At 47.3% G+C, this 27,972-nt stretch overlaps 1 protein-coding gene across 11 annotated transcripts in view; it reads left to right on the top strand.

Moving 5' to 3' along the window:
• The window catches only part of LOC116434089 (uncharacterized), a 109,490-nt gene extending 82,381 nt beyond the window's left edge, over nt 1-27,109 (top strand). For 10 of the 11 annotated variants that reach the window (XM_076370161.1, XM_076370156.1, XM_076370167.1 and 7 more), the window contains 6 exons: nt 10,105-10,254; nt 14,358-14,639; nt 15,517-15,603; nt 15,707-15,755; nt 15,967-16,225; nt 16,677-27,109. In XM_076370161.1, the coding sequence (XP_076226276.1) occupies nt 10,105-10,254; nt 14,358-14,639; nt 15,517-15,603; nt 15,707-15,755; nt 15,967-16,225; nt 16,677-17,250 (1,401 nt within the window). In that variant the 3' untranslated portion in view covers nt 17,251-27,109. The remainder of the gene's footprint in view (nt 1-10,104; nt 10,255-14,357; nt 14,640-15,516; nt 15,604-15,706; nt 15,756-15,966; nt 16,226-16,676) is intronic. The other variant, XM_076370194.1, reaches the window with a different exon arrangement.
• Nucleotides 27,110-27,972: the final 863 nt, after the last annotated feature.

Here is a 27,972-nt window from a genome sequence, read left to right as displayed (position 1 = left end):
GTCCGACCGATCCCCTAAGTTACTCCGCGGGAGTCCCGCGTAATGTTACAAGTCCCGCGGAATGTTCGTAACGCGACGCGTGCATTTCCAACCCCCGCCGTCCTTTGTCCGCTCGCGGGAAGGGGTAAATACAATCGGGACCATCGGGAAGAATCTCATCTGCGAGGGTGAGAAGAGGGGACCAGGCAGCGGCAGGCGGAAGAGCGTTGGCAGAGGTAGATAGGCAGGGGGTGTGCGGCAGTCGAGGAGGCGCGAGTCGACGCGCGGAATCGCGGGGCCGTAGCGAATCAACGAGACCGGGCCGCGCGCATATCAATAAATAACCGTAAGGCAGCAGCGTTAACAACAACAGCGATACGTCGCCTATCATTCCGTGCTTCTTTACCGCCACCCCACGCGGCCCCTACTCTCCGTCCCTGCCTCGTGAGGCCGCGCTGCTACCTCTGTGCCTCCTCTCCGCTTCTCTCTCTTTCTCTCTCTCTCTCGCTCTCTGCCACCCGTCGGAGGGGGTGGTGCACACGTAGGTACAATCGATTGCGTCTGCCAAGCTTTTACGCCGGGGAGAGAAAACCGGCGAATCGACAAATTCGACGCGGCGCGCCCCCGTCTCCGAGGAGGGGTCGCTCACCACCGGCCCCGTCCATTTATATCTTCCTTCGTCCTCCGTCGACCTCCACTTCCCCCTACCCTATCTGTCTGTCTGTCTCTTTCTCCCTGTACAGCAACCTCCTTCGTTCCACACCCCCGTTCCCCGTTTTTTTATTGCCATTTCTTCTCTCTTCTTTCTTCCTCTCCCTTCACTATCTCTCTCTCTCTCCCTCTCTCTCTTTCTCTCTGTCTATATCTCCACCTCCTCCTCCTCCTCCTCCACTTCTTTTTTATTTTCCCTTTTTTTATTCCCGGCAAAAGACGAAGCAGCCCGTTATGCACGATAAAAAGTTTAATGTCAGAGAAGACGTCGCGGGGCGATGGGGTGACGGTGACGGTGACGATGGTGGCAGAGAGACGGCGACGGCAGTGGTAGCGGCGTTGGCGGCGGTGGCGGCGGTGGTGGTGGTGGTACGACGGTGTTGGTAGTGGTGGCGTTGGGACGAGAGGGTGGCAGCAGGCCGAGGGGTAGTAGCAGGTAGGCGCGGGTTCGACGACGGGTAGACGGGGACAGGGGGCCGGGCAGAGGGTGAGCGAAAAGGGGGGTGGCGAGAGTAGAAGGAGAGAAGGGGGGTGAAAGTGCCCGGGGATCGTAATGACTCGATATGAAACCCGGGCAGTGCAATTTCTTTCTTCTTCTGCCCTTTCCTTCCTCCCCCGCGTGTCTCGACCGTCTTCCTCTTTTTTCATCGCAGTATTTCCCCATAAAAGCGGCCCGGCATAATAAAAAGCGTTATATAGCTGGCACTGAAAAGTAACGCGCGTCTCTCCTTCTTTCTTTCTTTCTTTCTTTCTTCCTTTCTGTCTTTCTTTCTTTCTTTCTTTCTTTCTTTCTTTCTTTCTATCTATCTATCTTTCTGCCTGCCTGATTCTCTTTCTTTCTTTCTCTCTTGGTCTCTTGCGTGTCCAGAAGCGCGCGCGCGATAGACAGGTGTGTATGTATGAGTAGAAGGGTGAGAGAGAGAGAGAAGAGGAACGGTGTAAGGTCTTTTACGGCCTTATTTGCGGAGACGTAAAAATCGCGAAAATCAATACGGAACTTCTAACATTAAATATTCAGGCTATTGACTGGGCGGGGCCGAGAGCCAGACACTCTTTCGTACCTGAGAGTTCCTTGGCTTCCTCCATGGGAAAACCGTCTTCCGTGATACCCCTATTGCCCCATGTACCGATCTGAACCTATGGACGTATGATCTGGACGATCGTTACGTTTCGTCGCTTGTAGCGCGCTTTGATCCTTCAGCCTTTAATCATTAATGATTAACAATTGACGATAGGAGAGCAATATATTATTTTTGTTGGAATTATATCTCTTTTGTGGTAATCTGTGAATCCTATTCCATCGGAAAGCGATTGTGATACGAACACTCGTATGATCTACGCATAAGTTTTCCTAGTGCGTACGGTTAATCATGAAGTTCAAGTGAAGCATTGAACTTACCGCCGTTCGATTGTCAAGGCAAAATCGATACCATTTGATCCCTCGTTGCAGAAGCTTCTATTCCTGTGAAAAAAAAGTCAATCGTACCTTCGAATTTAAATAAGTTAACAAGGTTCCACGCGGTGTCCTTATTTTCCCGTTGCGCGCTTGCCGTTTGTTTACCGGCGGGCACTGTTAACGGAAATATTCGGTCGGCGATTTCGATTTTCGATCGGGCAATTAGTATAAACTGGGGAATATTCATATCGACGGGGTTAAAGAGTAAGAAGCTCAGAATGCGATACGGGAATGCAATTATCGGGGATAGTGGTTATTATGTAATTAATTAAATAAAATAATGACACAGTAGTAAATTCCGGGGGCCCGATATGCGGAGAAGCGCACGGAGAATGTATTCTGTTAATAATAACGATGGTACTAGAAATATTATGAACAGACGGTGTAATAAACGTAATGCACTTAAAAGCGCATAACACAATATGCAAGGAGATTTACAGGACTGCCGCGGATACTGTTGGCTCCGGCGAAGATTTTTTCACGATAATAATAGCAGTATACGGCGTTTTCCAGCGAGTGGCGTAAAAAGATGGAATACGCGCGCGTTCGCGGACCACTGGCGTGGAATCGCGTTTATGGGGCACCGAAAGATCCACGGGTGCCGTGGAACACGAAAAAAAAAAAAGAAAATCGTATTCGCGCGTATCGCGGCGCACTTTTACCGTCGACCGTTCTTTCTTCTTATTCGTTTGAAATTCGAAGTAACAAGCCGCCGTAAGCGTAGAATTTTGAAACAAATTTTATCATTATGTAATTCGTATCCCTGCGTTAACGACAGAGGCCCTCGGCAACCAGCGTCGGTCTTGCTCCTTTTCAAGCGGCACTCGGTTTTAGAGGAGCAAAGAAATCGCTGGCTGTGAAAGTGTCGAGGGCGAAAGAGAGAAAGAGAGAGAGAGGGAGAGCCAGACGAAGAAAAAAAAGGAGAACAGAGCGAGATAGAGAAGAATAAGAGCAATTCGAGAGATAGATGAGAAAAGACGAAATTACAGGTATAGTTTGTTTGGACGAAGAGGGAAGGAAGATAATTAATGGACGCACTACAAGCGGAATATAAAAACTAAGTGAAGAAATTGAATAAAATGGCCGGCAATTACTATACCGTGGACGTTAATGCGTTACAACGGATGCAACCGGGCAGCATCCACTAAAATCATTTTAATTAGGTTTAACATCGATTTGATATACTTCATTACCTGACAAAAACATTCATCGACGGGGGCAATAAGTTTCCGTTTAATTCCTGCTTTCACTAATTAGTCCTTACAAGCGTGGTGCCCCGGCGCAGGTCCAATTAGTAGACACCGTACGCTTACGCAAAACCGCGGACTTTTATGGATTCATTTGCGGACATATTCGTGCCCGGCAAAAATTCATTCGCCCATTAAGACGTATCTATCAAACCCGAAATAAAACTAGAGAACTACCCCTCCACCCCTCCTCCTCCTCCTTGTCCTCCCTTTCATCCACCACATATTAAACGCCGCATCGGAACGTTTCACCGTGTCGATTTGTAAACAATCCTTTCCGCCGGACGAAAGCACAAAATCGTCCGAGCGGCCGACCGATCGGGGCCGGCCGCGCGCGCAATTTATAGAAATTGAACTGCGGAATAATGTCCCCCTCTCGCTTCTATCGGAGACGGGGGGGCAGGAGGTTCGGTTGCATTCCGCGGGAGGCAGGGATCCCCATTAAACTTCCTTAAACGCGTTTCCCCGTTCGCCGGGCTCCGATAGATCGGAACACGCGCGGCGAACGAAAAGAGAGGAGTTCGTTGTCGAAATAAGAGGAAGACGAAATACAATAAAAAACGAAGATCGTCGGAAAGAAGAGGAAGAAAAAGAAGCGAGAGAAGAAAAAAAGAGGAGAGAAGAGGTCACCGCAGGCATTCCGGCGCGATCGAAAATAACGCCGAAGATCCCGAAGATCGGGAAAAATTCAATATCGCTTTTAATATGAATATAAAACTCGAGCGGCGCAGGAATTCGCGGAAGAGAACCTTTTGACTTGGCCGCGGCAAGAATACCCGATGCTCCGATTAAAATCGATTCGCCCCTGTGTGCGTACGCATGTGTGTGTGTGTGTGTGTGTATGTGTGTGTGTGCACATGTGCGATCAATCGGCCAGCGAGAAATTTCCGGACTCGTCCCGCGCGGGTTACTTCTTTCAATTTTTTTTTTTTCGCCACTTTTTCCCGTTCTCTTTTTGTCCTGTTTTCTTTGTTTCCTTTTTTTTGTTTTACAACGAGTGTCGAGGGCGTCGTCGTCGTACCGTTTGACACGCGGGACGATTAACGCTCTAGCCGAGCAATTATTTCCGGGGAGCGGCGCAATAACTGCGCGTCCTTTCCGCGGCGCAAGGCGAATCGAACGCGAGCGTTTGTCGTCGGATTTATTCCCGCGGAAACGGAAGCGGATCCAGGAGGAATCCCCGCGTTTCGATACCGTGTTTGTTCATCGCGGTTTTAAATGCTTGCTGTTACTTCTAGTGCCCTCGGTTTTACAGCGCGCAACGCTCGTCGCGGCGGTTCCAGTCGATTCGATTGAGGTTCTAGTACGTTGCATCGGTAATTCATTGGGTACGCTTGATGGACTAAACTGTTTGCACGCGATGCAATTATAATATGTGTAATATCATCGCAGTATCGTCATCGAATATGCGAACAATACACGTTTAAGGTAAATTCGTAATATCCGAAGAACAATGGCTAACGTTTCTGTTAGCGACAACTAGTTTCCTTCGTAATTCTGCTTCTCCGAGCGCGTTCTCGAAAATTTGAATTTGCGTAAAGACCCTCACTCCGATTACCGCGCGCAACGTTCCGGCAATTATAATTGCAAATCGGCGAAATGCGTCGAAATAAAAATCGAACTTCGAGCCGGACGGAATCGCGAAAGATTAAGTTTTCAAATCGGCGACGCCGATGGGGGGTGGGAGCAGCAGCAGCGGGCGGGAACCCGGGGGTTCCGAAGGGCTAAGGAATAAATGATTCGCGACGAAAACGAAACGGGCTTTTTCGCGTACGCTAACAATGCACCGCGGCGGCGCGAATTAATGTGCATTCAGTTGCTTCATTTTACTTGCATGCAAAATTCCATTGTTGTTTCGCGGAATAATTTTCAAGGAATTACGCGGGCGCGGTGTGTGCGCGCGCCAGTCGATATAAACGGGGGTGAAGGGGGGGGGCGAACAGGGGAGAACGTAGCGGGGACCACGACAAAAACGAAGAAACGAGCGACGGCGAGCCGGCGGGGTGGGGGGAGGGGTAAAAAAGAAGTCGGGGAAAAAAGAATGCGGCACGAAGTTGAAAAAGAGTCAATTTATATTTCCACGGGATGAAATGCAAATTCGGGGGCAGGGCTCGCGAGGGTGTGTCTCGTTTTGATTGTACTGGCTGATTCATAAACGGTACCCGGGAATCCGTAGGCTCTGGGGTTCAGCGTCGTAAGAAGTTATTTTGTTTAAATTGCGCAACCGAAGGAAATTTCACTTTTCTCGTTTTCGAAGGGAGTGTTGTATTTTCTAAGATTCTATTATATTATATTCCGGAGGAAATAGGGATGAAAATTTTACTTGGGAAAATAACGTTCCCTTGATGTCAATGGTTGATGGTGTAATCGTTAACCCTATGCGGTCCAATTACAGCTTAACATGACGTTCTATTTATTTATTCAAGAATATTTCGGAGTCGTTGAAATGTTACGTTTAAACGGTACAATTGCGATACTACAAATAAATACAGAAAAAATTGGTAAAACAGGTAGAAGTTGCAATAAAATAGAATGCCGAGTCTGACTCGACGTAGGACTGCTAAGGGTTAATGTTATTATGTAGGATGATAATATTTGAAGATAAGATTGGTGCTTCGAAGAAAATTGTCGAACGATTTGTTGAAAAATTGCACGCGGCAGGATTGACATACAAGGGTTGGTTTCGGAGCCAGTGCAGACTAAAATTGTCTCGTTCACTTTGACCCATTTTGTAGCGGCTCTATTTAAGGACCGAGCTTTCCGGAGTTATCAGTTTATTTCAATGAGAGACTAATGTTCCCAAGGACGAACTTCGTAGGAATAGACAAGGACGACTTTAGTTCCCGATTAATTATGCTTTTCACTATTCCGCGCCGGCTCTATTCGGGGACCGAGCAATTCCGGATCGGCGATTTATTTTAGCGGGGAACTGTAACTTTTCAAGGGCGAACTTTTTTTGGAATAGACAGGAGCGATTTTACTTTCTGCTTAATTATACGCCCGACCGTTCGAGCGTTTGCGGAGATTGAATAAAACAGGGAGGAATGAAAAACCCGTGGAAACATTGGAAAAAGTAATCGCGCGCGGGTGAAAAAATCCGTCCTCACGTGTAACTATCCAACTTGGATGTCCGACCGAAATAAAACCTACAATTATGCATCAACTCGAAGGAATTATATAGAAATAAATTCACCCGTATTTCTTCGTTATTGCTCGGTAAGGGGAATGCGCCAACATCGAGTCAGACGAGGCACCAGGCTCCCAAATAAAATCACTCTAAACGAAAACCTTCGACGCGTACGATATTACCGGAACCTTTGAACTCTGTCGAATGGCACCAATCAAATAACACACATATCTCACCAAGAAACATCTAAAACCAGAGGAAAATCCGATATTCCTAACAAGAAGAAAGGCAAGAGACGCCGAACGATTTGTCTGAATCCTAAAGAAAATTACAAAGACGCCAAGATGAAGAGCGCACGTTGATCTCGCGGGCTCGTGAGCGTTCCCGTCGGAATCCGCGGAGCGTAGGGAGGAAAGCGAAGCTTCTTCGTCGGTGGAAGAGAGTGATTTTTCCGCGTCGCCGACGGTTTTCCGGAGCTGGCCGCGATAGCTCGTCGATAGTCGCTGACAAAAGCCGGACCCCGAGGCCCCCGTTTGATTTACGGGACGATACGGAATCCCGATAACAAACAAACTAATAAACGGAGTAATAAATTCGTGCCGGAGAATCGGGCCGATTTATACGCTGTTTAATGGAGATGTCAGTGATGCTCGAATTTAAGCGCTTTTGTTCGGCTCCGGCGGGCTCGAACGGTCCGCGGACCCGTTGTTCCAAGAATGAACGGCGATCCCTTCCGATCGGAGCTTAACCCCGTCGCAAATTCGACTGTTAATTCCGGCGCGCGAAATCCGGCGGATTCATTGACCCCCTTTTTTTACCCTCCTTTTCTCATTTTCAGTTTCATTGATATTCGCCGCTCGCTCGCGACGATTTTCGGAACGGAACGTTAATTCGTTGAGTGACGAGCGCGCGCGTGCGCGCGCGAGCCTTCGGCTTTCCGTACGCGAGTCTCCATTACACGGTAACCAGATTACCGTGGAAAAATAGATGGGAGCGAAATTAACGATGAAAACCGGTCGACGGGATACTGACGGAGGATGTGTCGCTTTATAAACGACGTGTCGGTAAATAAAATCGCGATTGACAGAAGTACCGGTCGATCGACGGGGCTTAAACGCCCGTGCTCGCGTGTCCGTGCGTCCGTGTGCACGGGTGCGACGGACGCTGGACCGTTTTAAGCCGCTTTCACACGGCGGGCCTTTGAAGAGACGGTTTCGGCGTCTTTGTGCGCTCGCTCTTTCATTCGGGGACGGCGAGTAGATCCAGACGCTTAGACGAATTCTATTTTCACCGATTGTTACGCTGGAATTGGAGAGAAATTTCTACCAATTATCGTCGATCCCAAGTGTTTACTTCGGGAGAAACGTAAGAATCGAATCTTTCGTCTTTAAGTTAGAAGTCTTGGTGTCTACAAATTGGAATTTAGAAAAGTTAGGTCTGATGAAATCTAGATTAGCTCGCCGATTTAACACACCCGGCACACGGATTCCGCTGTTGCGTTTATGAGAATACCCGATTGTAGGATTAGCTCCTCAATATTTCTCGAGATATTCATGATTGAAGTTTCAATGGATGCTCGAGGCACAGTCGAGTTGAAGTAGGGAGCGAGCGCCACTGCAACTGCAACCACATCTGCGAAGAGACCTGGCACCCTCCTTGTTGGTTCAGCGCTTTGATCACTCGATCAACCCCATAGGAAATCTTCGTGAACCCTAGCCGAAGCGATGTCCTTTAATATTCCATTCGCTTCTAGATCAAACCTGCGTCCAAATTCAATCATTCTTAACGATAAAACGGAGTACACTCCGTCGCAAACCTATTAACAGTGCTCTACCACTAAACACCGCGATCCCTGACGATCAACCTACACTCTCAAACGCGATACAGATATTTGAAACCACCGAATCTGCAAAATCCATTGCTCAGTCCGACACGACAGGGACCGGGCAAGTGTGCAAGAGACTTTAGCGTCAGAAAAAAAAATCCCAGCGGCCGTGGACCCGGAGAGTAGCCTGTTCGTCGAGTGCTTCATTGACTTTCATGACAGATCTGCACGTACTAGCTGGCTCGCAGCGTCGAGGCGGAAATACATATTTTATCGACGGTGTTTGGGAAGCGTCGCTTAAGAATTCGATCGCGCGCGGTCCGTGATCCAGCGTGATCTATATCGGTGCACCAGGGCACCGCGGAGTCTGGGCTAGACTCGCGAGCCGCGAATCACCCGGTCTTAATTAATCATGACGGACGTGTGACGTCGTGTGCCCTTATTAGAGACCGCGGATTAAACCGAGTCCTTAATTACGGCCGCGTCCTCGATTCCCCTCCGCCGTGTCCCTTGAACTCGGACGATTGTCAAGGTTGCCTGTGTTTAGCCCGAGCCGAACCGGTTCCGCTCCTTTTCGCGTGCTTCTCCTCCCCGCAAGCTCCGAAACTTTCGCTGGCAACCCTTTTTCTGGTGTCCCTTCCGTTCCACTTGGGAATTTGGATACTTTGTTTCTGTCCGATAGAAAAGTTCGATTCAATTATGCTTACAGTGTTCCCAATATGTTCGTCTACTTTGTTTTCCTATGTTTTCTGTTCTTTAACCCTTTGCGGTCCGAAGTGCTCTTGGTTTCTCACTTTGAGGTTCGCGTCGACGATAGTTCATTCAATTACAGCTTAATGTTTGTGGGTGAAATTAGTAAATAGCACTTATAATTCACTCAAATTAACAGAAATAGTTTTTTATGATCCTTTACACGAGTGGTTTGCTATGCAAAGCGCGTGAATTTCCTTTTTACAAATAGAGCAAATTAATTTTGAACGAACAAAAAAGGAGCGCTACCGCGCTCTTCGCAATTTTGGCAAAACATAAGTCAAACGGTGAATATGACGCTCTATTTATTTATTCAAGGATATTTGGGAGTCATTAAGATATTACCTTTAAATGGTACGATTGTGATACTACAAATAAATATAGAAAAAATGGTTAAAACCGGTAGAGGTTGCAATAAAATAGAATGTCACGTCTGACTCGACATAGGACTGCTAAGAGTTAAGCTCGAAACTGTATGAGTCTTGCTGCGATGCCTGGGTCTGTTTTGACCAGATTGTACAAATGAATTGTTTGAGTTAGAATCGAGTTAAGATTAATTTGGTCGTAGTGTCTGGAGAGAATTGAATGTTCAGTGTGTAGTTTGAAGTTTTGCGATAGGTTTAAAGTGTGGATGTAGCGGTAGTTACAATATATACCCAGAAAGATTGATATGCAAGGATCCGGTCGGAGTCATCGCCGTCTGCGAAGTTGTCAAAGAAATTTCTCCCTCCGGGGGGTTGCGGTTTCACCCCTGGTTATTCAGTGATGATCCAGAGGGAAAGTTTCCTTCGTATAATCTGTGCACTGTCTATTTCTTTCTTTTGAGTTCGAGTCAATCATTATATTTGTATGCGTCGAGCGCGAAACGCGATGATTCGTGCAGAATGTGTTTAAGTAAGTAACCTGATGTGGAAAATATGTTTCGCTAATCGATTAACAGTTCCGTCGTTTCAGCTGACATTTAAAGAAGGATCTGACTAAGATTCCCGAACCAATGAAACTGTTCCAGGTGGTCCTGTCTGCGTGCAGCACGTACTTCGACACGATCCTGTCGCAGTACGAGGAGAAGGACCCGATTGTCATAATGCGCGACGTGAAATTCTCGGATATCAAAGTTTTGGTCGAGTTCATGTACAAAGGAGAGATCAACATCGATCACGTGAGTGATTTTCCAGCTAACATAACGAAATTACAATTTCCAAACGAAACCCGCGCGGCCGATACTCTCGCGAACACCGAGCACGCGTTCACCGCAGCATCCGAGCAGTTGCATCAATCTTTTGCTCCGCCATCCGATTAATCCCCCGAACGATTTCTTTCGCAGTCGCGCACCAAAAGCATATTATCTTCAATAATTCATTAGGAAAAAAAAAGAAACTCCGCTTTCACTTGCAAGCCTACACGAACATCGCCGACAGCAAAAATCTCGTCTCGACCGAAAAACAGGTCGACGGTATCCTTATTCCTCGAATCGATCTTAATCCTTTACACTCGGGAGGTGACTCTAAATCACCGTGTTTCATGCAGCGAAATTTTAAAGTCTTCCGCGCAGCATCGAATGAAATACCTCTGTTCCTTAATCCATATACACACTTTCTCATTAGCATCAAAGAATGTCTACGTCTCACCAGAAAACGTCGAACATTTCTAGTGAAAAACTTTCGAGCGCAAAGGGTCGGGAACCATCGTTCCCCGTTCCGACCCAACATAATAACCCGAAAGGTGAACCGAAGTAAATGAAGAAGAAGAGAAAAGGAAAGGAGATCCGTCCGTGCGTCTGCATGCACCGTTTCCTCGGCTCACCGTAACCTCGTATCAGCCTGAAAAGCGCCCATTGAGTCCGAGAGGAGAACATTGTACACGAAATTTTCCTCGAAAATGTTGCCAGCTCGCGGAACATCATCCGTTCGGGATAGGTTCGAGCGACTCGTGCACGAATTGAACGACACTCGTCGCGTTAAGCGACGTTTCCAGACGGATGGAGGAGCCGTTCATCCCGCGAGCGTCCGCGTCGCGAAAGCTTCGGCGTCTAGAGCTACCGTGTGCTTCTTTTTTTCCATCTCTCTCTCTCTCCCTCCCCCCCCCCTCTCTCTCTTTCTCTCTCCCCTTTTTCCTGCGCTCGCGGAGGAAATTACTTTCGAGTCACGGCACAAAGGGCGGGGAACGCGGCGTGCCCCGGCCGCGCTCGAGTGGCGAAATTAAAACTGATTAAAGAAATAAAGCCCCTATTTCTCTCGCCCCCCCCCCCGGCCGTCCCAGAGCCGATCGACGACTTATTTACATCGTGGACACCACGAGGACACTTGGCAACCCCTAACCAGCCGCGGCGCGGGCTGCGAGACGAGTAAGGAAGGGAGGAAACGTGTCGCGACGCCGCGGCCCGTGGCCTCAATTTATTAATAATTGAGGACCCGCTGCGACTCGAACCCCAGCTGACTTCAAAGCTTCCCGTTAATCCCGGCGAAAATCCCGAGGACGCAATTTGTTTTACCTCGCGGTCAATCGTTTCTTTCCCGGCTGTTCGACGGGTGGGTGGGGGGTCACTTTGTCAGCGGCGGAGATGATCCCCGGTGAAAATCGAACCGTTTGATCGATGGGTCTTTAATTAACGGTCGAAAGGAAGCAGCCGAAGACGGGTCCGACTCTCGCGAAAGACGGAGGTTTAATAAGAAAAGTATTTATCGGAGGGGTCGGGGGTGGCTCGAGGACGGTATCCTTTGCGCGGCATGTAAATTAACCCTGAAATTTTAATGTCGGCCGCCGAGAGACGTTCGGATACTTTTCAAATAAACGATCGTCCGGTTGTCATTCGGCGTTCGCGCGTTTCGTCGCTGTAATTATGTTACCTTCCGCCGTTGTTTCGCAATTTCGTGTCTTCGATTCTTGCTGCAGTTCGCGTAATTGCGTTCGGGCGATTTTAAGGACGCGAGAATAATGAAACGAGGGGAACACCGATCCATTTTCCGTCGTTTAACTTTCACGGGGAACGCCGGCCGTTCTATAAATCGTTCGCGCGCTCGTCGCGGAGTCAATAATTATGTTATTATACGGGGACATCGATCGCGAGTCAAAGTGTTCCAGGGTACGCGCGTCCCGCCGCGTCTTTTGTTCGAGGGTTAATCGGTAGGCATCGTTCCGCACTCGTTAAAGAAATATTCAGGCGGTACAGGTGCGCGCCTAGCCGCGGCTAGCACCGGAAAGGCAAGAAACGGGGCAGCTGGCACCGTAATGGTCCGCGTCGCTCATTCTTCCGTCGTGGAAAAAGATAAATTGCGCTCGGCCAATGAGCACCGGTTAATTAACTAATAACGACCGCGTACAATCGATAGTACTCGGCGCAGAGCAACGCAAAAACAAGTAACCGTCCGGCCGACCCGAAGGAAAAACCGGCTACGAAAAATTCGGTACACGACCGTGCGCCTCGACTCGGCGAATCCTTGCATGTTCCGCATGCAGATCTGCTTCCTGTACCCTACCAAAGTAATCCTTCAACGGTTTTTCTGATTATTTGCCCATCACTTCCATTAAACCTCCTCCATTTCCTCCGGCATACACGCGTATCGACTGCGCTTCGGAATTCCGAGCCAACCATGGAATATCCGAAGCGCAAGGGATCATCCAAACAATATTCCTCTTTCTACAGAGAATAACGCGAGCATTCTCTTATTTGTAAAATCCCCGACGCAAACGTTATACGTACCGCGAAACATCGCTCCAGTATCGAAAGTCTGTTACCCAACGATCAAATAAATAAAGCCCGATCGCATTTCACATTTAGAATCTTCTATAGTAGCAGCGGTAGTTACAGAACACCGGTTTCCACTTCTACAACGGCACGACATTCGCCGGGCAAAAAGGTCGCAATCGTTGCAACATGTTCCCTCCTCGATCCCGCGTGCCGCGCGCCGTTCGTGGATCCGCGGATCGAACATAGTGTAGAAATAAGATCTCCTGGAAGAAGAAGGAAAAGAAGAAGAAGAAGAAGAAGAAGAAGAAGAACGACGACCGTGCTCCCCCCGTTTTCTTCCGGATTTCTATTCGTGATCGCTGCGGCAGAAGGCGGTCTGCGGGAGCTTTCTCCGGGCAGGTTTCGCGAAAAATCGGGGGCTCTCGAGTGAAAATCGGGCTCCTCGCCGGCGCACGCTCGCCGAACGGATCCGGCGGGCCAACGGAATCGGTTTTTCCGTCGCGAAACGAAAGCGGCCAGGTTTCTGAAATGCACACACTACGCTTCCCCGGGTGCGCGGCTCGCCGGTAGACGTTAGCCTGACCCACATAGGCATTTTTCCGATTCCGGCCGTGGCCGATAGAAAGCCAGCCGGCTGCTCGCGACTACGCGCGCCGCCGCGCCGTAGAAAGTTCCCATATAATTTCGCATTCTCTCGGTCGCGCCGGCATTATTGCGGTGAAAATTGGCAAATAATAATTGGACCTATTCTAGCCGGCAGCCGCACCGCGCCGCGCAGCTTTCGGCCCCGATATCGGCTTTCCGGCTTTATTATTCGGCCTGCGCGAGGAGCCAGCGCCGCGGATCGTGGTTGCACGAGCCTGGCCCCGGGTCCCGATCGGATTAATGAAATTACCAATTTCCTTTTTCACTGTTCACCGCGATTCACGGTTTTTCCGCGGCCACGTCTAGTCCCGTCGTCCACCGGATAATTAGATTTACCTGTCCGCGCGATCCTACGGTTCCCCAGACACATTCCTCGCGATCCTCTCTCCCCGCCGGCGTTGGAGAGACGTCGTACGTGGGAACGGATAGAAGTGACTCGTGCCAGAAACCCGGCAACGCACGTGTCCGTGTATTATTCCATTTATGCTCGAAACTGCGCCGCGGGGATGTATCGAAAGTGGCCGGGTAATACATTTAACTGCTTCGTAACTCTTGCCAGAAACGGTCGGTCCGATGTCTGGCGAAAAAGAAGGAACTCGGTACTTACCTTGATTAGTTCGAACATGTGTGTGTATATGTGTGCGCGTGTCCGGGAGCGTGTTTGCGAGGAACGTGCCGCCGGTCACGGAAGCTCCCGAATCGCTTCTAACGTCTGCGGTCGCCGCTTTTTTCGAGAATCCCGGTTCTCCCGCTAGCTTCTTCCGGTTCGAATCGATCGTTCGAGAGGGTTCTCTCGGTGTATTTGATGTCTCTCGGAATAGACGCTGACGCGATCGGCACAATGACGGTGGCGTTCGGGGTTCAACGGAAAAGGAATGGATTTTTTCTTGCCGGTGAGCCTGATCAAAGGTGTCTGGCTGGTTTTGCAGACGAGATTGTCGTCCCTGCTGAAAACCGCGGAGGATCTGCACATCAAGGGCCTGGCCGAGGTGAGCTGGCGCAGCGACTCGACACAGAACGACCTGAGCAACAGCGGGCACAGTCCCGGCGCGGCGACCCCCGGCGTCGAGACGGTCCTCAGGGAAGGTGACGCCGATGAACCACCGCCGCCGAAGCAGAGACGCAGAGGGCGTCCGCCTCTGGACGATCCACCCTCGGCCCACGATGTGTTCACGCCGAAAATCACCTGTATCACCGGAAATGTACGTCAAGTAGGGGAATTTCGTGTGTTTTTTCCTTATTCTAATTGTATCATTCTATCAAGTACGGAAACGTTACAATGAGATATCTGATATTGCAACGTTTCAATGGAATTTGATCCCTCTTTGAAAGATTTTGTTGATTCGATCCATCGTTTCCTTAGGAACTAGTCAGCAGTTAATGAAACGTTGAAAATGGTATAGTAAATTAGTAGGAACATAAACTAGTGACCAGTGACCCCAGAAAGTGGATACCCTGAATGTTTCCATCGCTGGAAACCTTTGTCGTCTAGGTTTTCTATATTAATGCTCCCCAAAGAAGAGTCACTGGTTATTTTTAATCCATGGTGCTCTAAATCCTGCTACGGTATTAATTAGTTACGTAGCGTGTTGACCTAGTTTACAGTAAACTTAGGCAATTATTAGCATCATGACCCACTTACCGCGCACCAGATGAGAACCACTGATGCACTCTGTAGTACACTAAATTCCGTTGCGATATTAGTTTATTACACAGCACGATGACCCACTTTGTAATAAACTAATATCGCAACGGGATTTCGTGTGCCGCGGAGTGGCTCAGCGGTTCTCATCTGGCGCGAGATAAGGTGGATCGTTATGTAAAAGTACGAAAATTATCCGCGGCGGATACGGAACCAGTGAAAACTGAAAGTGAACAGAAAATGATTCCCGATCAAAGTTGGGATAATTAGAGAGCGCGCGGTATCATAAATTTATAAGTTACGTTTCATCGTCGAGCGGCCGCGGAATGTTAAAATTCCGACGAATAAAAATTCAAGAGCAAAGTAACGCCGCCCGGAGCCCCTACGCGCGCCGCCACAAAGAGTCTGAATTTTCTAACGGTGTTCGAACCTGTTTGATTTCCCAGGAGGAAATGATGAGCGAGGGCGGCGACCACGAGAGCTGGGACGACGAGATGATGATGAACGAGAATAACGAAACGCCACTGCCGGTGGTAAGCGACTGTTTCTTTAACGTTTCACACTCGATTTCTACATCGAAATGACCGATATATACGTATCATATTAACATCCGGTGTCTCGTATCCCTTTTTCCAGCTATCGTACATGTCCAAGGATGACAACGCATCCGATCAGGAAAAGAAAGGTACGGCGCGCGAATTAACTAGACATCTCACGTTCCGATGGGACTCGTTGATTTCCAGACTAACGAGAGACAAAACGAACATTGTCCCGACATTTGAAACCTCTCTCGCGTATCGCCCGCGCAGCATCGTTCCGCGTACAAACACGCGCGCGCGCGCGCGTGATCATCGTTGAACGCGTGAAGGATCTAACGTCGTTTGATTTTGCTGCAGTGCCCACCACACCCTCGAATTCCAACGCCACGAACCCATCGATTCCCGAGCAATTCCGAGACGTCGTGAAGATGAACGATTACCTGACGACGGGACGCCGCCAAGAGTTCTGGGAGGAGCCGTTCACGCGACGCGTTATGGACGCCATTAAGAGCAAAGAACTGGAAATGAAGACTGCCGCCGAGCTACTCGGCGTCTCCTACGGAACCCTCTACGGCAGATATCGCGACAGTTATGGTTGCCTTAAACATCCGTATAGGTAAATGGAAGACCACTTGACGATCCCACCCCCGGCCAACCCTCGGGCCCTCGGTCCTCGATCGCCTTTGTCACGACCCCCGGGTCACAGCCCTCCTCTGTCTTTTACGAGCGGATCTTAAACGTACAGAAATAAGAGGACGTGCCCCTCAGACCGCCGTAACTTCCGCTCGGTGGAATTCTACTTCATCGGGAGCCATTGCTCCAATTACTACATGTATTATACATGGCATTTATATACTTCGTGTACCTATATTCCGTTTCTAGATCAAAGGAAAGATGACGCGTTTAATCGTTTAAAAAATTGAGTAAGAAGCATAATCGAATGAGAGAAACAGCGAAACATCTGAAGCAAACCCAATGTCCCCACGTTCTCACCTTTACGGTCCCTGTACCGGTTATCCGAACCAATGGAAAAGAATGTGGAGTGAAATCGGTGCGTTTGTTCACAGAGTAAGGGACTTCTGGTCCGAGCCTGGGCCAGCGGAAGTGCTCGCGAAGCTACGAAGGAAGGAGATCACGTTGTTCCGTGCGGCCGAGGTGCTGAACGTGACCGTGCACACGTTGGCCACCTATCTGTCGACGCTGCAGGGCCCGGACAGGATCTCGTTGGCCGGCGACCTGAGCGTCGCGTCCGGCGCGTTCGACGGCAACAACGAGACGCCGGAGAACAACGAGTCGATGAACGACATCCTGCAGAAGATCAACGCGAACGCGGCGACCACGGCGACGCCGACCACGTCGACGCCGATCAAGCGCGAGGGCGGCGGTTACATCGAGGTGCCGACGCCCGTCTCGAAGGCGGCCACCTCGGTGCTCGAGAACAACCCGGACATCACGATCGTGAAGGCGGAGAACATGCCCCGGAAGCGGGAGTACGCGAAGGTCTCGAACACGGAGAACAACAACGCGAAGCTGATGAGCGGCGGCGCGGTCAGCGAGCTGACGCAGCAGCAGCAGCCGGCCCAGCAACAGCAGAAGATCACCGATCCGCTGTCGTTAAACAACGACAACAGCAAACCCTAACTATTCAGGCCTTATCTGCAACCGGCGAATCCCCGTGCACCGAGCGCTAGCTACAACAGGTCCGAGCTGTGCCCGCGCAGATTCTATTCGAACGTGTTTACTCGCTTTCTCACGAATTTTCATTTGAAGTAGAAGAGAGGACGATGGAGAAGACGCGCGGAGCGAACACGATGGATTCTATATGTTCGAGAGGAGTGAGGGACAAAAAAAAAAGAAAAGAAAACAAACGAAAAGAAAGAAACAGGACGAGCCGAATGAATGAATGAATCACGAAGGGGAGAGCCGAGAGAGACCGAGGGAACGTTCTTTTCTAAACTCGCGTTTTAAACACTTCGCCGTCGTCGCTGCCTTCTTCTCCTCCTCCCGTTCGTCGACGAGAACCGCCAACCAGAGAGTTTTAGCTTTTTTAGACAATCCCGCCCGTGTACCGAGCGCCGTTGTCGTCGTCTTCGTCGTCTTTAGGCCACAACGGCCGGAGTTGCATCGAGGAGATAGAGGGGGGAGGAGGGCCGGTGTTCAAACGAGACCGTGGAGGTGAAACGAGCGGGGGAAACGAGCGAACGTTTTGGAAATCCCTTCCTTCCGGTGGTGCCTTTTATCGGGTCAGCCCGGCCTGTCTCCCCGCGACTGATGCAACCCCGTGCCGCGCGCGATAATAATATATATTTTCCGAGTCCGAGGGGAAAAGAGGCGAACGTGCACGAGCCCGGACGAGAGCGTCGCCGAGACCTAGGAAAAGGAGACACGATTCCTCCGTTTAAAACAGTTAGTGATGTAACTTTAGCGATGTAATCGACGCCCGTGGCCGCGGGCTGCGTAAAGCTGGGCGACCATTTCACAGTAGACACCATTATTGCTAAGCTAATCTCGCGCGGGAGAGACCTAATCCAGAGATCTCGAGCAACTTTCGAAAGCAGTTCCGCGGCTGGACGCTGCGCCGAGGGTACCTTAAAACCGAGAACATTGTCAAAATCACTCTTCGAGGCAGCGTCCACGCGCGAGGATTCTTTCGGTGGGCAACCGCGATGGTTCTACTTTAAAATGGACACCTAGCGTAAACTCCATCACCTTCAGAGAAATTGGTTCGCTTTTGCTAAAAAGACGCTGCCCTCGAGACCGTCGGGTTTTATAATAAGACCGCCTTGCTCGAGAACGGTTCGGGGGACGAGTGGTCGGTCGCGCGCGCGTACAGTTTTTTTTTTTGTCTCTTTTTTTTCTTCTTTTATACACGTACCGTTTATTTCCATTTTTCGATAGCCGGCCAACCAACCGACCGCGCGTGATCGTTGTCGTTGTCGTCGTCGTCGTCGTCGTTCGCGTCGTCGTCGTCGTCCCTCGCGGACGGGGACGGCGGGACGGGAGCGGAGCTATTAATGAGAAAGAGAAACGAAAAAGCTGGGGATGAAACACGAAACGAAACGAAACGTGTAATAAACGTTCAATCGAAGTTCCTTTTGAATAACGATGCGCGTAGGGTGTGTATCGCGAACAAAGAAGAAAAAAAAGAAGTATGCCTAGACTATTTTCTGCCGCATGTGTCTGTATGGTAGCACGTAAAGAGCGACAATATTATTCACCCTCCACCACACCCCCCACAACCCGGCCCCTCTTCATTCCTCTGTGTGTAGATCCCGTCGGAGTGTTAGCGATATATACGTATACATGTTCCCGTTTCAAGTGACGGCACTTCGGAGCAAAGTGAACGTCTCTCGTGCCCCGCGATCGTCGTGATTCGATACCGGAACCTCCTATGCGCGCGTCAATGAAGACACACACGTTCTTGGGTGTCGTTCGTTTCCCTTCTTCTTTTTTTCAAACATCAAAAGAAAAAAGAAGAAGAAAATAGTCGGACAAAATTTAATTCGCACTGCACGCGTTCCGTGTTTCGCAACGGTCGGTGTGCTTCTATTTTCTTTTCGTCCACGCTCGCTTTCGTCCCCGTCTACGCTTCACTCTCTTTCTCCGTGTCCTTTGGTTTCATTGTTTTCTCTATCTTCGTTTGAAACAATGCACGGACTTTATCGCGCGCGAAGCGGTGCAGGTATTTTAGAAGACGTTTAAGGTGACTCAAGCTTTACTTCTTTCTTCTGCGTTCTCCCTCTCCTCATCTTCTTCATCATTTACTTCTTCTTCTTCTTCTTCTCTTTCTTCTTCTTCTTCTTCTTCTTCTTCTTCTACTACTACCGATTATTCTTCTCCTTCTGTTCTTTTTATATGTGTATATTACGATATTCATAGAGACTTTTTAAGCGGCTTTTTATTTAAGCGACGATTGCCGGATGGATTGTGCGAGAGGGGTGGTTATTATATATCTCGGCGAAGAAAAAGATACACGCGCGTATTAAACGTCCATTGTAAATATCGGTGCAATAGCGAGACCTAAAATTAATCTTATATTATTTCGTCGCGAGGCGTGCGGTTGCGCCGTTTTAAAAGAGGAGGGAATTTATTCAACGGAGAAAAGAAGTACACAATGAGACGCGTGGGCGGGGGATGAGGGAAAGAGGAACACGGACGCGGGGGAGGGGTGGGATTAACGTGCGCCGGACTTCCATATCGTCGCGGAATCAAGCGTGTTCGGCCATGGACACGTGGGACGAGGCCGGGAACGTTTCGACAGCGATGAAAGATTCGCGGAGAAGGGAAACGGAATGCAACGTTCGTCGATCGTTAACCCCTTGCCTTGTAATTCCTGTCGTAACCACGTCGGAATAACTTTGTTGCTAATCGTTTACCGAGAACCATCGAATCCACGTTTACTTTATCACGTATACCGCTAATTGAATTACGCAATCAATGCAATTTTCCTACCGAAACAGACACAGGAAAGTCAGGACTATCCGCAGTGATTGCTCTCCTGTACGAAATTCATTCCGAAATTCAAGCCGAATTCCGATTACACGCGAGTTCAAGGCCATATTATGCGGCAAGGGGTGAAGATCTTCGAGCACAGTTTCCAACTCTCGCCGCGCGGCGAAGCATTTAGACAGCGAAAACGGTGCGTCGCGTTTGTTGGAAATAAGGGAAATGTTAAAGGGGTGGGAAAAGAGTAAGACGGAAACGGTAGTTGTCCGCGCGAGACGTTTCGACCGGGGAGGGCAGAAAGATAGAAACGAAGAAAGGTAACGAAGACGAATATACCTGTTCGAACCGAGCAAGTGGGGTCGCAGGTAGACAAAGGGTGAGCGCGACACGGGAACGGGGAAGTGAGAAAAGTACATAGACGACACGCAGGCACACGTTACACGCGCCTACACACATACACACGGAACACGCATACACACACACATACACACAGAAACACACTATTGTAAGAACTAATAGTATAGTAGAGAGGTATTCTCGATATATGATATTTTTCGACGATAATAAGGAAAAAAAGAAAAGACTTTAGTTGCCGTTTTTTCGCGACGGAGACTCCGGAGCCGCGGCGAGGAGGAGGGCTACTTGTGGAGTAATCCGAGGAGAGGATGCGCGTGCAATTTTTTTCTGCGAGAGCCACAGGGGTGGGCGGGCGAACGAGTGCGTGGTGGGGGCTGGGCGCCGGGGGGTGCCGGGGTGGGGCGTACGCGGAAACAGAGTGTGTTTGTTGGATAATTACATGGACGTGTAACGAGAGGAGAGACGGAAACGAAAAGAGAGGGAGGGAGTTAAAACAAGGAACGACGAGGAGAGAAAAAGGAAAAATGGCAAGCGGTACTGTGAAGTTGTGTATATATTTACGGAGAGCGTAGGTTTATTATAGGAACGGCTGGAATGCATGGAGTACGTGAGAATATTATATATATATATATATATATATATATATGTATATATGTATATATATATATAAATATACATAAATATATATACACACATATATATATATATATATACATATATAAATATGCATATATATACATACACACATATATATATATATATAAATAGAAATATGTATGTATATATACATATATATATATATCCGTTTTCTCTAGAGAAAAATTCTAAAAATCGACTGACTACTAATTGATAAAGAAGATGTTTAAATGATATAGATCGCTCCGAGATGCCAGAGGGGTGTAGCGCGACGAGGAACGGAGTAGTATTTTCCGGGAACGCGAGAAAACTGTTTTACGTTTCTCCCCTCCCCTCCCAACCCTTTTCATTTTTTATATTGTATTTTATCCCTTCCTCCTTTCGTTTTTATCCATCCCGTTTGTCCCCTTCTCTTTGTCTCTTCTGTGTCTCTCTCTCTCTTTCTCTCTCTCTCTCTCTCCCTCTCTGTGTTTCTATCTCTTTCCCCCTTTTCTCGTTTTCTTCCCTCTTTTTAGCGATCGCATCATTTATTTACGTAGCCGGACTGAAGCATATATATATATACGTAGAACAAATCGAGGGCTTTTTTTTGATTACTTTACGAGTGCACGGGACACGAATCGTTTTACCGCGTCTGATGAGTATCATTTTTTACACGATAGGACACCATTTTCCTTTGTTTTTCTGTTTTTTTTTTCTTTCTCTTTCCTTTTATTCTCCCTCTCCCCTTTCTGCCTGCACCTGATTCGGTCATTTTAATTCGCGGACACGTTGGAAACACCGTTCGGGGGGGATAGATCTGTTTCATTCTTATTATCGCTCATTTAACTTAAAACCGTCGTCCGTGTTTCATTGCGCCTCTCATAATCGCGAACGCTTGTACATTGTAAGTGACCAGTAGTTTCTTTCTCTCTCTCGTTCATTCTCATCATCATTATTAATTATTATTAATTATTATTAATTATTAATTATTATTATTATGATCGATTTATTATTATTATTATTATTATTATTATTATTATTATTTTCACTCCTTTTTTTTATGTAAAATAAGACTAAGACATACCAAATGAGAAATGTAAGGACAAGTTTTTGTTAGGTTATAGTACTATATCGCATATCAAGAACGCAAGAAATACATGCGCTGAAAGCACTCTGTATTGCCTATGCAAAACGTCCCGGTGAACGAAAGCTCGAACAATCGGGACGCCACAAGACCACTTTTACTCTAGCAAGAGTATACGACTAGAAGTATTAATATTTAATATTAATAATCAACGCGGATTGTCCAGAATGGATGGTCATGTTTTTGAGGATCAACGTTGAGCCACCGAACAAAAAGAAGGCGGGAAAAAAAAAGTAACTTCGAAGTTAACTCGATGGAAAACGGATAGAGAAAATTTTTGTCTTTGAGAGCGAGAGTTCCGTCAAAACCTCGCTCGATCTCCGAATCCCCGAGAAACGAAAAAAATGAAAAAGAGAAACGGAAAAGCGAAAAAAGTGTTACGAACAAGAATCGACAAGCGGAGAAACGAATTCGACGTTTAATTTTTGCGTTCCTTCGAATTCCTTTGCCGTTTCGTTTCTTTTCGACCGTTCCGCGCGTTTACCTTTTTGTTTTGCCGTTCGTCATCGGCCCACTTTTGATCCTTGGAAAAATCTCCTATCTTCTTGCCGTCCATACGGACACCAAGTGAACGACCGGTAGTCTTTTTTTTTTTTCCTTTTCGTTTTACGACGCCTCTTAGTTGCTTTTATCCGGGGACACGATACGATCGTATTCTTTCTTTCCTTTTTTTTCTCTCTCCTTTTTTAACGCGAACGAGCGAGCGAGCAAGCGAGCCATATCCCCTCGCGAGAGTACAAATTACGCTCGTCCGCTCTCTCGGTGCTACGGCCGCGCGTCCGTTTACTACATTGTAAGGAAAACCGTAAGGGGGCAAGGGGAACGCGGAATAGCGAAGCGGAAGATCGCCGCTGCCCGCGACAGATCGAATTCGTTCACGGCGAGCGAGAGTTTCACCGCGGATCCGTCGCGGACAGCCGACATTTTCCGCGAGTTTCACCCCTGTACGCTGCGACACGCGCACATTGTAAAGCACCGAGAGAGTCGACGGATTCTCTCCCCTTTACCCAACCCTCTCTATCTCTCTTTCTCTTTGGACGATTCGACCAAGGAACGCCATTCGTATCGTTTTCTTTGCTCCTTGTTTTGTTTATTTTTTACGAAAAATGAAAACAGAATAGAAAAGAAAAAAGAAAAACGACCAAAAAAGACGAGAAAAATAAGAGAAGACTACAACGATGTTGTTGTTGTTGTTGTTGACGAATAAAGAAGAAGAAGAAGAAGAAGTAGAAGAAGCAGAGATGATGATGATAATGATGACGATGATGTTGATGATGATACGATGATGAAGACGAAGACGATAAAAGATTTAACGTTAAATGACGAGATCGCGTGTGCGCGAGCGCGTCCGCCACACCGATACAAAACTCAAAGACTGATGGCCATTCATTTGGGAGGTTCTTGTAATAATCGTAATCTCACGCCGCGCGGTCTTGCGGCCGAGGCAAGATCGTCCGGCAGTACATCGACATTGTACGAGAAGACAGGACAAGACTATTAATTGTAGCCTATCGGCGAGCGACGCGGACGGTGGCTGAACGCCGTGCGCGTCGCAACCATGAGACTAAATGATAAAGAAAAAAAAATCGATATCATAATTATGTGTCGTTTGATATAAACGAATAATGAATTATTAGTATGTATCATCGTTTTATACACAACCTAATTATATCTACGTACACTATGTACATTCCTAGTATACACTGTTTTCACACACGTGGGGAAACATTTATACATAACACACACTCGCACGCGCACACACATACACAGAGAGAGACTTGCATATACAGACAACGTTTTACACACGGGAGACACTCATCTCATACATATACACAGAGTGACACTCGCGCAAACGCAAACCATACAAATCTCGCGGACACGAAGTATACGTACAGAGAGCGGATACGTTACACGTGAAAAGTACACGAAACGTGTTTCGTTACACGCGCTCGTTACGAACGAAACGAATGCAAAAGAAGGAAATATACAAAACGAAAAAAAAAAAAAGAAAGAAGAAAAGATATGAATCGCATGGACCTATATTGTATACGTGTACGCGCGCGCGCACGGGACGCGCAGGAGGACACATATACAACACGTATGAGAATATTTATAATAAACTGTAATTAAATGAAAAAAAAGCTATTCCAAAACGGACCACCGCGACATCGACATATATACGAAGATCGTCAAATTAAAATTTAAAAAGGGAAAACACGTAGGCGAGAATTAGAGGAAGAACGAAAACGGGATAGATCGGACGGATTACGGAAACCCGGGGAGGAAGACGCGTGCCCGGCGATACGCGCGGGCGACACGGAATGTCCGAATACAAACGAGAAACAATGAAAAACGAAAATGCAACCGGAACACGTTGATGATCAATAGATGTAATCGTGGGTCGAATTAATTAAACGGGAAATCGGTGATCGAAGAAATTCGTTGGAACGAACGGAATAATAGACGAAGCAGAGAGAGAGAGAAAGAGAGAGAGAGAGAGAGAGAGAGAGAGAGAGAGAGAGAGAGAGAGAGAGAGAGAGAGAGAGAATTTAGAAAAAAAAACGGGAACAGCAAACAGGAAGAACAAGGTTTCATTGTTGTTGTTGTTGTTGTTGTTGTTGTGCTGGAGGGGAAGCAGCCGCGCAGCTGAGCAGCGCCGTCGTTAGTGTCTCATGTATAACGAAAACGCAATCGAGTCCTCTGTCAATTTTTGCAAATCTGTACGCATAAGGGTACCCGAATCCTCTTATGCATGTATACGTATACAACGGAAGACGAAGATGATGATGATGATGATGATGTTGGAGGAGAAGATGATGAAGAAGAAGAAGAAGATGAAGTTGAAGTTGAAGTTGAAGATGAACAGGTGGAAGATGACGAAGAAGAGGATGATGATGATGATGATGTGGGCGTGGAGAATGACGAAAAGACATTGTAATAAATGAACAAAAAACAAAAAAATACGCGCATGTATAGCAAAACGAGGTTGTTACACTTGAGCACAATAGAGAGAGAACAAAGTATATGGAGTATAGTTTTACACGAAGGCTTTATCGCCCGTTTAGTTTTATACCTGAGACACGAAGAAAAGGCTGAAACGGTTAGACGATAAAAACGCGAAAAACAAAAAAAGATGAAACAATTCGAACCACCCTACCACCGCCACCACTACCACCACCACCACCACCACCACCACCACTACCACCATCACCACCACTACCACCACTATCAACCACCAACCCCCTATACCTCCTCCCTTAAATTCCCTTTCACTTCTATCCGCGTTCTCGTCCTTTCTCTGTTTTTTTTCCCCCGCTGTAACAAAATTTCTCGGACAGGTTTTGTTGTTTTCTTCTGTTTTGGTTCGTTCCTTTCGTGGGATCATCGAGTGCAGGGGTTGACGCGTACGAGTCAACGAATATTAATTACGACGGCAGTGATTTCAACGCGTCGCCGGTGAAACGATTGTCGACGGGATGCTCGCTTATCAAATCGATAGACTCCGCGGAACGAGAATCAGACGAATCTAACAATAATCGATATTAACATTCGAGAATATTCGGGAAACGGGGTTGGACGCTTTGACCTGCGAACGACTCGTTTGTCAATGATTCGATACCGATCCGAACTGACGGGAAAATAAGAGGAAAACAAGTGGTAAGACGTTTCTTACGCGCTTATTTTGCATTTCGGATGTTTCGTACAACGGGAAATCGCTCCTACGGACCCATCATTCTCGCCTCTGTCGTTGGAAAAGACAATTTTCGCGACCGAACCTTTCGTTTCGCTGAACGCGTACGGTATAGAGATGATATTTTTTGAAAATCGTCGGGGAACGCGGCGGCAGACAGACGATTCTGCGCGAGGATCGCCGGGAAACGGCGCCGCGTTCCCGTTTACACACGTCGCGGAACAATATCGTTTCTTATTAGCCAAAGTTTAGAATTTGTGTTTATTATCTAGTTCTTCCTTTCCCTCGCGATTCGCCTCCTCTCTTTCTCTCTCTCTCTCTCTCTCTCTCTCTCTCTCTCTCTCTCTCTCTCTCTCTCTCTCTCTCTCTCTCTATCTTTCTCTCTCTCTCTCTCTCTCTCTCTCTCGCCCTCTCACGCTCTCGCTCTTTCTGTCTCTATCTCCCTGTTTCTACCTCTCTGTTTCTTCCTTTGATCTCTTTCCTCACCCCTCCACTTCCCGAAATTATCCGAATTTTCTTATTTCATTTCTATCCAGCCCTCCTCTCCCCTTTCACACTCATACTACACATGGACACAAGGACATATATGTTTGACATATTATTATATTTACAATTATTTTAATTATAATTTTCCCAGAAGTATATATTATCTTTAATAATCGTGGTAATTTTTAGACTAGAAGAACAATATATTAGCGGATAGAGAATAAAAAAAAAGTATACATACAAGAAAATGAAGCGACATACATATATATATATAAATATATATATATATATAAATATATATAAGCATATATTATATATATATATTGACGGAATATTCGAGATCGTAATTAGAGATTGTCGGTCGAAGTGCATACAATGCTGAAAGACGATAACGGTATTTACGCGTAAGAACGATTTAAGAAAAACAAAAAAAGGGGGAATATAAAGGAACAAAACGAAAACGAAAAAAAAAACGAAAAACAAACGGAAAAAAAAGTAAACGATATAACGGAAGGAACACACAAAACAAAGGAAACAAAATAATAAAACGATTCGAGCAGATGGAATAGAAGCGGACTTGGCCAGCGTCGTCAAGCTGCTCGCAGAGAATAATTCAATGAATTGAACAAAACGGGGGATAAAAAGAAAAAAAGAAAAAGGAGATCAGTAAATGTACATGTTTGTAAACAAATTATGAAACATTATTTGTTCAGTGCCTACATATTTACACAGTAACAATAAAGATGAAGATTAGTGAATATCCGTTTTCTACTTCTTTTCTTGGCTCATTTATTCACCTTTCCCCTTTCACCACCCTCGCCCCCACCTCCCTCCGGGCTCGATTCGATCACTACCCTAGCAACGATGACGTCTCCGTTCGTCCGAGGAGTCCTCGGTCCCGCCACGATCCTCGGCCGACCTCTTTATTTTTATAATATCGAACCGTAATTCGACACCGGACAGAAATAACGAAAATCTATCTGCCACCTTTCAGCCTTGAATTACAATGTATCGCCCGCGCTCAGTAACATCAAAGCGTTCACCCGGCGAGCCGAATCGGGCGCGGGGCCCCCCCCGACGTACGTGTCGATACAGTCGTTATATTCCGTTCCGATCGTTCTTCCGTCGACTGAGAGCGATTCCTCATTGAAACTTCAAACGATATTGTCATCGAAAACCTTTGATAGAATTCATTCCGTTCCCATTGCGATCAACTGATAGATTACTTTCTACCATGTCGTTCAATTGAAGATTATTCACACGCTGTTCGACTGTATATTAAGATAAAACAATAATACGCTCGAATAATTTTGATAAGAAACTTCAAAACACACTGCGAAAGCTCGCGCGAAGATATTTGTAGATAACTCCGAAGGAATTGATATCAAATAAAACCGAATATCCTTCCTGAATGGTCCAAATAAAAAGTCAAATAAAACCGTATTTTATTCAAGCTCGCCTCTTATTGATTCTTCGATGATTCTCGTTCTCCGCGAGTTGTTCCCCGTGGTCCGATCGTAACGATCGATTCACCCGGCGATCTTTGTGTAACCTTAGGCGGCCCGACAGTGTCGTTCGGTGTAAGGGCTAATTTAAATTAGCCGCTTTCCGTGCTCGCTGG

The sequence above is a fragment of the Nomia melanderi genome, chromosome 1, assembly GCF_051020985.1.
Source record: "Nomia melanderi isolate GNS246 chromosome 1, iyNomMela1, whole genome shotgun sequence".
NCBI lineage: Eukaryota > Metazoa > Arthropoda > Insecta > Hymenoptera > Halictidae > Nomia > Nomia melanderi.
The sequence above is the reverse complement of the archived record's forward strand: the minus strand, read 5'-3'. Positions and strand labels throughout refer to the sequence as shown.